Source organism: Palaemon carinicauda, chromosome 16 (genome assembly GCF_036898095.1).
Source record: "Palaemon carinicauda isolate YSFRI2023 chromosome 16, ASM3689809v2, whole genome shotgun sequence".
Lineage (NCBI taxonomy): Eukaryota > Metazoa > Arthropoda > Malacostraca > Decapoda > Palaemonidae > Palaemon > Palaemon carinicauda.
The window spans coordinates 16622706-16636630 of record NC_090740.1 but is presented as its reverse complement, the minus strand read 5'-3'; the positions used below and the strand labels follow the sequence as shown (position 1 = coordinate 16636630).

Below are 13925 nucleotides of genomic sequence, written 5' to 3'. Positions count from 1 at the left end.
AATCGGAAAATCTCCATAAATATAAACTGTTCTTCAACCGTATTTCAGTAAAATACAATCGACCGTAATTTTACCTTACTTTGTTATAATCTTTCACAGGTTGGTGACCATAATATCACTCTTTAACGTCAATATATCCGTTTTTAAAACGGTCAAAATCTTGGAATAAATGTTGCCAGATATTTACCGTTTTTTCAATACAAATGACTTCAATTAAATGTTTACCACGATTCTGTTGACATAAAGCCTCAAGAAGAATACCTAAACAGGAGGAAATAATATTCAAGTTACACGAAAAACTTAAGCGACGACATTTAGAACGTTGAACATGAGCCTCATAATTGATGAATGTAAGGGCGGATGCATCATTGGAATAACAGGATTGAAAACTCTACATACGTTGTTGAAAACCATACTCGTGACATAGGAGGCTGGAATCTCTTGGGAAGTCCTAGGCACCGCCGTCTCATCTTTGAATAACTTATTTGCTTCTATAATTTCTTTTAGATAATTTCTGGATTTTAAAGCTTCTAGCTCTAGCACAGTAAAAAAAAAAATTGTTCACCACGATTAATACTGATCAAAGTCTTAATGAGGATGTGAGATTAGGTATCTTTGCTGACATGAGTCTTTTTTATAGTTTATCTAGGACATATCTGTTTTGACGCTGTTATTGTTTTTAGATTGATATATTGTTAATTTATTCTCATCATTTATTTATTTCCTTATTTCCTTTCCTCACTGGGCTATTTTTCCCTGTTGGAGCCCTTGGGCTTATAGCATCTTGCTTTTCCAACTAGGGTTGTAGCTTGGCTGGTAATAATAATAATAATGATAATAATAATAATAATAATAATAATAATAATAATAATAATAATAATAAGTGCATCTTTTACACATAAAACGAATAAAAAACGATAACAAGAAAGATATCTACAGTAACTTTACTTTCGCCTTATCTCCATATTGTTAAGGAGCGATTAACATGAATGAATTTCTTTGTAGAATAATGTTACTTGGTTATTATCACTAAAAAAAAAAAAAAAAAAAAAAAAAAAAAAAAAAAAAAAAAAAAAAAAAAAAAAAAAAAAAAATTCATCGCTTGATTTAATTTAGAAAGTATTATCTTTATTTAGAATAACCTGGTCTTTGCACTTAGGATAAACCTCTTTCTCGCCGCCGTATTACCATCTCGTTTCAATTATAAAAAATATATGATAAAGTTACGATCGCATGTGTGATGTTTGAGACAGTTGGGATGTCATATAGATTTATATGTCAGTGTAGAAAAAAAAGAAATATAAAAGTGTTGACAAAAAAGTAATTCGAGACGATTTTCCATTCAAATACGATGTCACTTCAAGAAATCAATTCAAATTTCAGGTTATTTAAAGCACTATGTTTCTTACCTGTTTTCAGCTCTATAACTTTCTGTAAACTTTGTAAATATCTGAAGCTACTTCGTCATTTTGTTTCTCCTTTTTTTCCCTCTATTTCTTTCAGTTTTCTTAATTTTCAGTTTTCCTTACGAGTTTCCAGCTTTATCAAGATTTTCCAAATCAACTAGTAACTAACACTTATCAAGCACCGTCGCTGTTGGAAACTTCAATAAAGCCAAACTGCATAACAGCAACAGGGAAGGATTACTTCAAGGCGTTACTCCAAGACTGATGATACGACATGACATCTCTTTGCCAGTAAAAAGGAGTTAAGAGAAAAATGTCATCGGGTGATAACTCTGGACAGACATAGTGATATTGAAGCAGTTCAAAGGTGCCTCACGAACAGTTTGCAACTGATGAATAGATTGAAGACTCTGCACCAGAAGAGCAACTGTTTATCTGTCAGTCATTCACCATCAGTGATTATTCATAACAAGATTATGAAAATGATATTCCTTGGCAATGGTGCAGTGACGTTATTAGTTTCCAAGTAATGAGTAAAGTCTCGAGTTGAAGGTATCAAGAGAATGCGAGCACTCATAGCAATCTCCGAAAGCTATTTCATCTAAGCATTTTTAAATTTTTCATGTTAAGGACATAGATAATACGAGGAAAATATGATCTGACTTTATCAGCGTATAAAACATCTCAAGAGATATGATTAGACAACAATTTGCTTTCAAAATTTTTATCCTGACACCAGGGCAGGGTCTGGGCCCCGGGCCACCCACCAAGAGGGTGCCTCTTACCAATAAAAAAAAAAAAAAAATAACTTGAAGCTCGTACATACGAATGTTATGAATATTTGTGTCACTATGGTTGTAAGTTGTTACAAACTGTAATGATTTGTGGCTGCAAAATAACATACCTCAGTATTGTGTGTACTACGATTACGACCTAATCAGGTTTCTAAAAAGTGTTTTAGTTACAATACAACATAACTCGTTAATCCATATGTCTCATACGAGATAATAACATCTATAAGTATATCTGAATTGACTTAATTACAATACCAGGTTACGCTAGTCACGCTTATGGTTCCCTAGTGTTCAAATGAAATGCTCGAAGAATTAGCCACCCGATGCAATGTTAAAAGTTTCAATCAGTAAGATGACAAACAGTAATTACGTTAAATATCTTTCCACTTCTAAATCCTTAATCATAACTCAACAATTACTAAGACAATAAAGAAGCTATATCTAAGCTAAAGTTGTGATCGTATAAAAAGTCACACGCTCTGAAACCCTCCTCCTCTTCCTCCCCTCCAGTGCTGTCAGTGCTTGTAAAAAATGTTCAAGATCTTGAAGAATTAACCAAAGCAATAAGATAATCAGGCAAAAAAAGGGGAAAGATTAGAAAATTGAACCGGTTCTTCAATGTTCAACCTCAATCGAGCCAAATGTCAGGAATGATTAGTGAGCTTGCAGGACCTGACCAGCTTGCGGAAAGGGCTAACCAAGCCACTGCTTCTGACAAAGAAGATGCGGAAATGGCTAACCAAGCCACTGCTTCTGACAAAGAAGATGCGGAAATGGCTAACCAAGCCACTGCTCCTGATAAAGAAGATGCGGAAATGGCTAACCAAGCCCCTGCTTCTGACAAAGAAGATGCGGAAATGGCTAACCAAGCCCCTGCTTCTGACAAAGAAGATGCGGAAATGGCTAACCAAGACACTGCTCCTGACAAAGAAGATGCGGAAATGGTTTACCAAGCCACTGCTCCTGACAAAGAAGATGCGGAAAGGGCTAACCAAGCCACTGCTTCTGACAAAGAAGATGCGGAAATGGCTAACCAAGCCACTGCTTCTGACAAAGAAGATGCGGAAATGGCTAACCAAGCCACTGCTCCTGATAAAGAAGATGCGGAAATGGCTAACCAAGCCCCTGCTTCTGACAAAGAAGATGCGGAAATGGCTAACCAAGCCCCTGCTTCTGACAAAGAAGATGCGGAAATGGCTAACCAAGACACTGCTCCTGACAAAGAAGATGCGGAAATGGTTTACCAAGCCACTGCTCCTGACAAAGAAGATGCGGAAATGGCTAACCAAGCCACTGCTCCTGACAAAGAAGATGCGGAAATGGCTAACCAAGACACTGCTCCTGACAAAGAAGATGCGGAAATGGCTAACCAAGCCACTGCTCCTGACAAGAGTAGTGGTATAACAAAAAAATAATATCGAACAGATTTTGTAGATTTGAGAACAAAGCCCTCAGATGAATATTGGGAGTTAAATGGCAGGAAAGGATTAGAAATGAAGCTATAAGAGAGATTACTCGAATGCTATACGTGGATGAGATCATGAGATCATGGTGAGGGGTAGCTGGAGATGGTTTGGGCATGTTATTCGCACTACCCAACTGGGCTCCACAAGGCTCTCTGAGAGTTGGAAGACCCAGGTCTACATGGCTGAGGACTATAAAACGTGACGTAGGAGATGATGAATGGAAAAGTATTGATTTATGAGCTCAAGATAGAGACGACTGGCAAAATCTAACCGAGGTGCTTTGCGCCATTAAGTGTGGGAGGAGATGATGATGATGATGATGTATGTTTAAAAAAATATGGTAAAAACAACTCATGGTTTTTAATTTTGTGTTTATGCATATCAATATCAGAAAACTAGTCATATTGTATTTTATAAATAAAACTGTCCGACTAATATATTCGTATTAGTTGATTTTGGCTACTAAATTAACTAGATGATGGTATGTAGCGTATGCAATGGAAGTTGGAAAGGGGGTCTCCCACAAGAGTGGGCCCTAGGCCTACCACCAGCCTAATCCGGCCCAGTATGACACGTATGGTACAATTTTTTCTACATTTGGTATAAGTATGAATCGCAAACAAAGGGATAATGGAAAAAACTAATTGCTCTTTACAACGACGAACAACGAGTTTTTGAATTTGTCTCCATCAAGAAGAAGAACCTACCGTATGATTAAGGGGTCAGGTCAGATGTCAAGTTTATTATTGACCTCTACAATTATCTACAATTATTTTTAGACTAATACGAGTTCATCTTAAATAATCTTTCAAATCCTTGTAAATCCAGAAACATATATTGTACATATACTCACACATATTCTTGCATAAATATACATAGACACATGCATACTCATATACATATCTACACATGTATATATGCACATATATACATGTACATGCATATTTACATATACATATACACACTTGTACATATTTTACATATCAACACACACATACATATATAATTTATATATATAGTAGTATATAAGTGTATATACATACATACACACACACACACACACACACACATATATATATATATATATATATATATATATATATGTATATATACATGCATGTATACAAACATATATATATTCATTTATAAATACATGTATATATATATATACATACATACATATATATATATATATATATATATATATATAGATATACATATATATATATATATATATATATATATATATATATATATATATATATACACATATAAATCCCACACACAAGTGACAGTGAAACATATACTGTACACATATGTATACAATTATGCATACATATGTATGAAAGTACAGATCAAAGACATTGATTTAACAAAAACATATACAATATAAGATTCAGAATTCTTAAGGTAGAAATTAGATGTCACAGAGTTAAAGCCTGCTTAAAAAAATCAAAATTCTCAAAATCTTTGAAGCTAGCAGATCTATGAAGTTAGCAGATCTATGAAGCTAGCAGATCTTTGAAGCTAGCAGATCTATGAAGCTAGCAGATCTTTGAAGCTAGCAGATCTTTGAAGCTAGCAGATCTATGAAGCTAGCAGATCTTTGAAGCTAGCAGATCTCTGAAGCTAGCAGATCTATGAAGCTAGCAGATCTATGAAGCTAGCAGATCTTTGAAGTTAGCAGATCTATGAAGCTAGCAGATCTCTGCATAGAAATGCACCAAGTTTGTACATTCCTATGTTTAGATTATCATCAAAACTTTCTTTTCTAAAACTAAATTCTATGACATTCCATTCAGTAACTGGAATGAACCAGTTTCACTGTGCATGAACAATTAATAGTGTAATTTTTATCTCTAACACGAACAAACATTCCATTGTTATCTTGAGCATATCTGACACTTTTCATAAGTTGTTCAACTCTCTCTTCGAGGGTTTTACCTGTGTGACCAATATAACATTATTTTTATCATGAATTACACAGGATATGATATACACATCCTTTAAACTATTAAGATAACTAATTATGAGAACTGTTTTCTTAGGCTTAAATTCTACATTAAATTTTAATATTTTTTTTAACAATTGGGGAATATCTTTAAAATTGCTATTGTATGGAAATACAAGAAATATTTTTTATCATAGTTTTCTCTGTTGTTATTTCCATAGAATGTAATTTTTACAGATGTTATGGCATCGTCTGATAAATCTTTAGGGTACATTATATTCTTGTCCATAGTCATAATTCCATTTATTTCATCATCAATATATTCAAGGTTGTAAGCTCGAAATCCCCTCTCTCTCTCAAAAAAAAAAAGAAAAAGAAAACTGCATACTGAATACTAATTCTTAAAATTTATTACTTTAATTTAAATATAAATACATAGAAACAGTTATAGTAGTTGGTTTTCTGTATTCACTAAACTTGAATCTATTATTACATCTGTTTATACGGCAATAAAAAAGAAAGGTAAGCTACGATATTCTCTAACAAAGTATGAATTTTATTATTACTATTTTTATTATCATTATTATCATTATTACTATTATTATTATTATTATTATTATTATTATTATTTGCTAAGCTATAACCCTAGTTGGAATAGCAGGATGCTATAAGCCCAGGGGCTCCAACAGGAAAAATAGCTCAGTGAGGAAAGGAAACGAAGAAAAATAAAATAATTTAAGAAGAGCAACAACATTACGATAAATATCTACTATATAAACTAATGACGGTACCAAGCCATTTATCTATCAAAAAAGATATCTAAATTTTCATGTCATCAAGATAGCAAAACTATTTTACATTAGTATGTCTAAATCTATTTAATATTCTGTTTTTAAAAAATTCCATGTACAGGTTTCTTGGTACTGGAAATAAGATATTTTCCATGATCATACCCACTGTTTGTGTACAAAATTTCCCATTGAATTCAAATTTACATTTTTTACACACTTTAATTAATTGTATTACAGAATTATCAGAAAATGATAAATTTAATTGTCTACTCTTTAAACAAGTATATCCAAACATATCCATCTACTAAATACTAAAAAGTTGGTTTCACTAGATTACAGATTTCTTTTTCTGATGTTCCTCTCTCTTTCACTCCCCTTCAAGTGTGACACTGACATTTCCCTCTGTGTCAGTAGTTCTATATTGAAAGTCTTTCATTATAAAAGAACAAAAAGACAGCGAGAAGAATGTCCTACCGTTTCTTTGAACATGTTCAAATATACGGAAACTAAAAGAGAACATAATATTGTCTGACCTTCTTTATACGAGACACATTAACCTTGCAAGGCGAACCTTTCTTCTTCTCTTAAGGCATCAGTACTATACGAAATAGTGATACATCAAAACTGACAAGCCAAGAAGAACTCTTAATCTGAAGATTATTTTGATTTGATACCTAAGTCTCAATTGTTTTTACTTGTCGCTAAAATTCGAATCCTCGCCCGGGTAGAAGTACTTATCATAAATGGAGTGAATTCGATGCTAAAAGCTATTAGTGGTTTTTTAATCAATTCAAATCACGAGAGTTAGTGATAAAGCTATCACACATACTTACATACTTTTATACATACATATATTCAATATATGTCGTCATCATCATTATGCTTGTGCTCTGTATGACAAAGGTCTCATACATGTCCTTCCATTCCCGTCTGTTTATAGTCTTTCGATGCCAGTCTATAACCGCAAATTTCCTTAGTTCGTCAATCCACCGTTTTTTCTTCATTTCCCTACTTCGTTTGCAATCATTTAAGATATCTAGGGACTTGATCTGTTAGGTTTCTTTTTCTTCTCTCTCTCTCTCTCTCTCTCTCTCTCTCTCTCTCTCTCTCTCTCTCTCTCTCTCTCTCTCTCTCTCTCTCTCTCTGTATATATACATACATATGCATATATATATATATATATATATATATATATATATATATATATATATATATATATATACATACATATATATATATATATATATAAATATATGTATATTTACACATATATATATGAATATATATATGTATATATACATATATATATATATATATATATATATATATATATATATATGTATATACATATATTATCATCATTATCAGCCGTTAATGGTCCACTGCAAAACTAACGCCTCAAACATGTCCTTTCACTTGTGTCTGTTAATGGTTCTTCTGAGCCAATCCACGCCTGCAAACTTTCGTAGTTCGTCAATCAACCGTCTTCTCTTCTTTACTCTGCTTTTTTTTACAGTCTCTAGGGACCCATTCTTTTAGTCTTGATGTCCATCTATTGGATGTTATTCTCATTAGATGTCCTGCCCATGTTCATTTCTTTTCTAACAAGTTGTTAGAATATTCTCTAATTTAGTTTGCTCTCGTATCCGTATTCTCTTTTTTTTCTATCTCTTAGTGTTATTCCCATCATATTCTTTCCATAGTTCTTTGAGTTGTAATTAGCTTATGTTCTAAGGCTTTAGTAAGGCTCCAAGTTTCTGACAGAAAAGTTAATACTGGTAGGACCATCTCCTCAAATACTTTTCTTTTTAGAGAAAGTGGCATTTTACGTTTCATAATCTTATTTTGTTTACCAAATGCTCTCCATCTCATGCTTAATGTTCTTTTAATTTCGGTGTCCTGGGGATACACTTACTATCCATCCCAAGTACGTATATTCATTAACAATCTCCAGAGGCTCGTCCATAACTCTCATTTGTTGTCGCTGCATTTTCATTGAACATTATCTTAATTTTACTCATGTTCATTTTTAGTCCTACAATTTTGCTTTCTCTATTCAATCTTCTATCATCTTTTGTAATTACTCTCATGATTCACTAAACACAACTATGCCATCTGCAAATTAACATTAATTCCCACATTTTCCCAATCTAAATTATTAAAAACTTTTAGACATGCGGTAAATAATTTAGGAAAGATGGTGCCTCCCTGTCTAACTCCTTTTTTAATTGGAATTTTCCCACTATCTTTATATAGTTTTAGGATTGCTGTACTTCCTATATCGATATCTTTAAGTGTTATAACATAAGATTTTTCTATTCCACATTTTGAAAGGCTTTTCTTACTGCTGATGTTTTGGCAGAATCAAAAGCTTTCTCATGTCCATAAGTTATTGAATACCCACTTCTAAAGCCTGCATTCTCTCTTGGTTGATTAAAGTTTAGGTGTCTTTCTATTCGGCCTAATATGATCTATGTAAATATTTAAAGTATTACGGAGGATAAAGTTATTGGGCGCTAATTTTTCAGGTCCTTTGTCTTTCAGGTCTTTATATGTATATATATATATATATATATATATATATATATATATATATAAGAGAGAGAGAGAGAGAGAGAGAGAGAGAGAGAGAGAGAGATAGAGAGAGAGAGAGAGAGAGAGAGAGAGAGAGAGAGAGAGAGAGAGAGAGAGAGAGAGAGAGAGAAACTTATTAGCCTATAAGCTATGGAATAATCCACCTTTAAGTTTGTATTTTAGTGAAATACAAGTGAATAATGAACTATTATTAAGTTTTATAAAAATAAAGTATCACAGGGAAGTTTTGTTTATTATTATTATTATTATTATTATTATTATTATTATTATTATTATTATTACTTGCTAAGCTACAACCCTAGTTGGAAAAGCAGGATGCTATAAACTCAAGGGCTCCAACAGGGAAAATAACCCAGAGAGGAAAGGAAATAAGGAAAAACTACAAGAGAAGTTTAAGAACAATAACAACATTAAAATAAACCCTTTATATAGAAACTATAAAACTGCAAAATAACAAGAGGAAGAGAAAAAAGATAAAATAGTGTGCCCGAGTGTATCCTCAAGCAAGAGATCTCTAACCTAAGACAGTGGAAGACCATGGTACAGAGGCTATGGCACTATCCAAGTCTAGAGAACAATGGTTTGAATTTGAAGAGTCATTCTCCTAGAAAAGCAGCTTACCATAGCTGAAGAGTCTTTTCTACCCATACCAAGTGGAAGTAGCCACTGAAATTACAGTGCAGTAGTTAACTCCTTGAGAGGAGAAGAATTGTTTGTTAATTTCAGTGTTGTCAAGTGTATGAGGAAAGAGGAGAATATATAAAGAATAGGCCAGACTATTCTGTGTATGTGTCGGTAAAGATGAAATAAGCCGTAACCAGAAAGAGGTATCCAATGCAGTACTATCTGGCCAGTTAAAGGACCCAATAACTCTCTAGCGGTAGTATCCCAACGAGTGGCTGGTGCCCTGGCCAACCTACTATCTGATTAAAGGAAAGGGTTATCTGAGTGTTTATCTAGACAAGGTAACATTATCTGAAGTCTAGCTTTGGTTATTTGTGTTAAAGATTATACGAGAAATAAAAATGAGAAGAGGCCAAGTGATTGAGGCGTGATCCAAATATGATACGATAAAACGAATATGTAGGAAAATTATCTTATTGTAACAGGTTAATTGTACGATGATTTTACTGTTATTGCGTATTCCGTAATTCATGATCTACGAACATAAGAACCAAGTAGATGGAAAGCATATGATTTTGTACTGCATGAGGTGATAGACCGACATTTGTTTGAGTAAGTGAAGTGAAAAATAGTTAACCTCCTGGTGAACTGCATATTATTAACTTTTATCATTTACATCAGTTCGTTCAAAATGACAACGTATAATATTTATGTAATCCATTTCCTGTAGCCATATAAATGTCTCTTAAAGTCAAAAGCAAGATGAAAGATTCAGGAAACATCATAGTTAACATTTCAGCCATCTTGGCTGTGTACTCTTATGTAGACTGAAAAAAGTTCTTGAGAGCGGCCCCCCCCCCAAAAAAAAGAAGAGATTGATTAATTAAACAAAATGAAATAGTTTTAGCTTCATTAATTGATCCCCGAGACATGGAGAAAATAAACCTAATATTAAGATTTTTTTTTTTTTTTTTTTTTTTTTTGAGAAACCTTGTGTCATAGGTGTGGCCAGGAAAAGGTTAGCGTGCGAGACTTTATAACACTTCATAATGATCAATATTGTGTCAAACCAAATACCTGACTCGTTCGTAAGAAATCTTTATTTCATAATGTTGTTGCCAACCTTCAAGAAGTTAGAGAAACCCACTGTAGGATCATTTTCTATACCATGTCCCTGCTTTTCTGACAAACAGGAAGTTTTGAGTTATTGGTTGAAGTTTTCGCTGTGGCCTGATCGGTAACGTCTCTGCCTGGTGTTTCGCAGTCGGGGGTTCGAGTCCCGCTCAGACTCGTTAGTGCCATTAGTATCTGCAACCTTACCATCCTTGTGAGCTAAGGTTGAGGGGGTTTGGGGGAGCCTATAGGTCTATCTCCACTGCCTGGCCCTTCCTGGTCCTAGCTTGGGTGGAGAGGAGGCTTGGGCGCTGATCATATGTAATATGGTCAGTCTCTAGGCCATTGTCCTGATTGCTAGGGTAATGTCGCTTTCCCTTGCCTCTGCCATTCAATGAGCGGCCTTTAAACCTTTAAATGTTTAAACCTTTAAACCTTTAAATGTTTAAACCTTTAAACATTTAAACTGTACCTGATCAAGCGCAGCAAGAGGTTTTCTTTGCTACTTAGCTTTGTTTTTGGATTTTAAGAATCCCATAAACAGACATAATAATAATAATAATAATAATAATAATAATAATAATAATAATAATAATAATAATAAGGGAATACGGAAGTGTTTCATTCGAAGGAGAGACGCTTAAATTACCCATGAGAGAAAGTTTATATGACACCTTCAGTGACAAGAAACTATTTAGGATAAATCGTAAATCTTAAATTCAAGAAGAAACAAAACATCCAGTTTTATGTATTTCTAGCCTACACATAAATATGCAGGCACTGGTACGTTTCATAAAACTCATCCCTTTACCCCCATGGATGTACTGGTACGTCCTTGCACAAAACTGCTATTTACATTTTTTTTTGCATATTTTTGATATTTTTTTGAGAAATTTCAGGCATTTTCCAAGAGAATGAGACCATCCTGACTTCTCTATAACGAAAATTAAGGTTGTTAGAGCAATTTAAAAAAAAATATATACTGCAAAATGTGCTTGAAAAAAAAAATGACCCTGGGGGGGGGGTTAATGGTTGGAAAGTTCCAAATAGCCTGGAGGTAAAAGGGTTAATATACACACACAGATCTCCCCTATATAATAAAGAATAAATATCTATCTATCTATCTATCTCTGTATTCATTTATTTCCGGTCACGCCCAGCTCTACCTCTCCCCTGGGTAGGGGTTATGGCGAGTAGTCATACAATGGTCAAAGGGCCGTGTGTAACGTGTGTTTGCATATGATTTTAAATATTTAGCCGTCCTTTTACTATGTTCTATGTCTGTTTTTAGGTTATTATTGATTAGCATAAGTCTACCACCATTCATTTTCTACATGAGATTCTACAAAAAGTGTGACTGATCAATTTGAAATTATGTTCTATAGAAAATAAGAAGATGGAAAGTTGTAAATATTTCAAATTTCAAAGATCCTTAGATTATAAAGAGGACAATGGCTGATTATATACTTATAAACACACACACACACACACACATATATATATATATATATATATATATATATATATATATATATATATATATATATATATATATATATGTGTGTGTATATATATATATATATATATATATATATATATATATATATATATATATATATATATATCAAAATAGAAACAAGAGAACACACAGAGACATATGCACGGACCTGCACCATTACAAAGATTATCCGTATTAATTTTTGCTTAAAAGAGCATATAATCCCGTTGAATGTTCAATGTTGGCCTTTTGAAGTTGATGCTTACAGATTCAGCTATGATGATCCTGCTAGAGTTACTCTCCTTGTGAACAAATTGGGTTCATTCAATTAATTATTTGCTTAAAAAACTATGAAAAAGTGAATGTTCTTAGTTCTCTCAATCTCTTATAATTAAGAAATAAATAACTATATTACTTTAGGAGCGGCAAAGGTGGTAGGACAATTGCGTACTGGACATTTGCGTTCCGGACAGTTATGTCCCGGACAGTTGCGTTCCCGGACAATTACATCCCCGGACTTTTTCGTCCCGGCAATTTGCGTACCTGTACTTGTTTTTAGTGACCAGGTAATATTTGTTAAAAGATACGGTAGTGACTCTGTCTATCTGTATGTCTGTATGCGTGTATATACGTATGTAAGTATGTATGTATGTATTTATCGCTCGATTACAGAACTACTAATTACTGTAATTAAGATATATGCCATAAAACCACTGAAGTACAAAACTGAGAATTACTGTACTTAACTCTCATTTTACTTTGGTGTTTACGTAGACCTTTTGAAAACAATCCCTGATTTCTCTAGAAGCAGAAGAGACTTTTTATTCACGGCAGTTCAACCTCAGTTTTCTTTTTGATTTACTTTGTTTACATAGTGGGGAGCTACTAAGTTTTTTATTTTTTTTATTTTACTTGTGTAATATATTGTATAATTTCATTCATTTCTAGATTATCTTCTAACGAGAAATAAGATGGTCAATATTCGCCTACAGTCATTGATTGGTCAGTACAATTCCGAAAACAAATTTTTAGGTATGAGCTTAAAAGTAGCCATCCTAATTCATTATTAAGAAAAATATGACCTAATCTTTTTAGACTTGTAGAAAATTCATGGTGTATACATATGTATGAAAAATTTCAATTTTATAAAGTTTTTAAAGATGATAAAACGTGCAAAGGTTCAGGGTGGATAAAGGTATAAATAAAATGACTGTAAGAGTATAGAGTAAAGGTAAAGACAAAAAGCTTTATAGAATCAATAAAGCACACATATAGGTACGCAAATATCCGGGACGCATATATCCGGGGATGCAATTGTCCAGGGACACAATTGTCCGGGACACAACTGTCTGAGACGCAAACGTCCCGTACGCAAATGTCCTAGAACCAGCGGCAAATACTACTGGTAGCTGACAAAAAATAAGAAAAATAAAGAAGGAAAAGTCCCAGTGATATCAAATTTAATTCAATTATCCTAAGTAAAGGCCTATGTTTCATACCTGGTCAACTCATTACGCAAAAATATAATAAATTCATGCTTTGAAAATTAAAAAAGTAATATAAGTATACTCATGAGAAAAATTAAAGGAAAAAATAAAAAATCTAATTTGCAGTATGCGTTTTATATTTCGAGAAATGAAACACTCATCAATCAACGAATGGAATTCAGCAAAAAGCTTTTGGTAGT

The 13925-nt window shown here is 33.2% G+C and overlaps 2 protein-coding genes across 3 annotated transcripts in view; one reads left to right on the top strand and one right to left on the bottom strand.

The window, feature by feature from the left end:
- Positions 1 to 1982, bottom strand: part of LOC137655661 (uncharacterized) — a 31284-nt gene extending 29302 nt beyond the window's left edge. For both annotated transcript variants that reach the window (XM_068389603.1, XM_068389604.1), the window contains exon 1: positions 1410 to 1982. The gene's annotated coding sequence lies outside the window, so the exon portion shown is untranslated. The remainder of the gene's footprint in view (positions 1 to 1409) is intronic.
- Positions 1983 to 2841: 859 nt separating this feature from the next.
- LOC137655156 (S-antigen protein-like) lies at positions 2842 to 3615 on the top strand. Its single transcript, XM_068389036.1, has one exon. The coding sequence runs from the start codon at positions 2842 to 2844 to the stop codon at positions 3613 to 3615; it is 774 nt and encodes a 257-aa protein (XP_068245137.1).
- The last annotated feature ends 10310 nt before the right edge of the window (positions 3616 to 13925 follow it).

Excerpts from the sequence above, each read along its gene's own strand:
- LOC137655156 (XM_068389036.1), top strand. The coding sequence starts at position 2,842 with ATGTCAGGAATGATTAGTGAGCTTGCAGGACCTGACCAGCTTGCGGAA.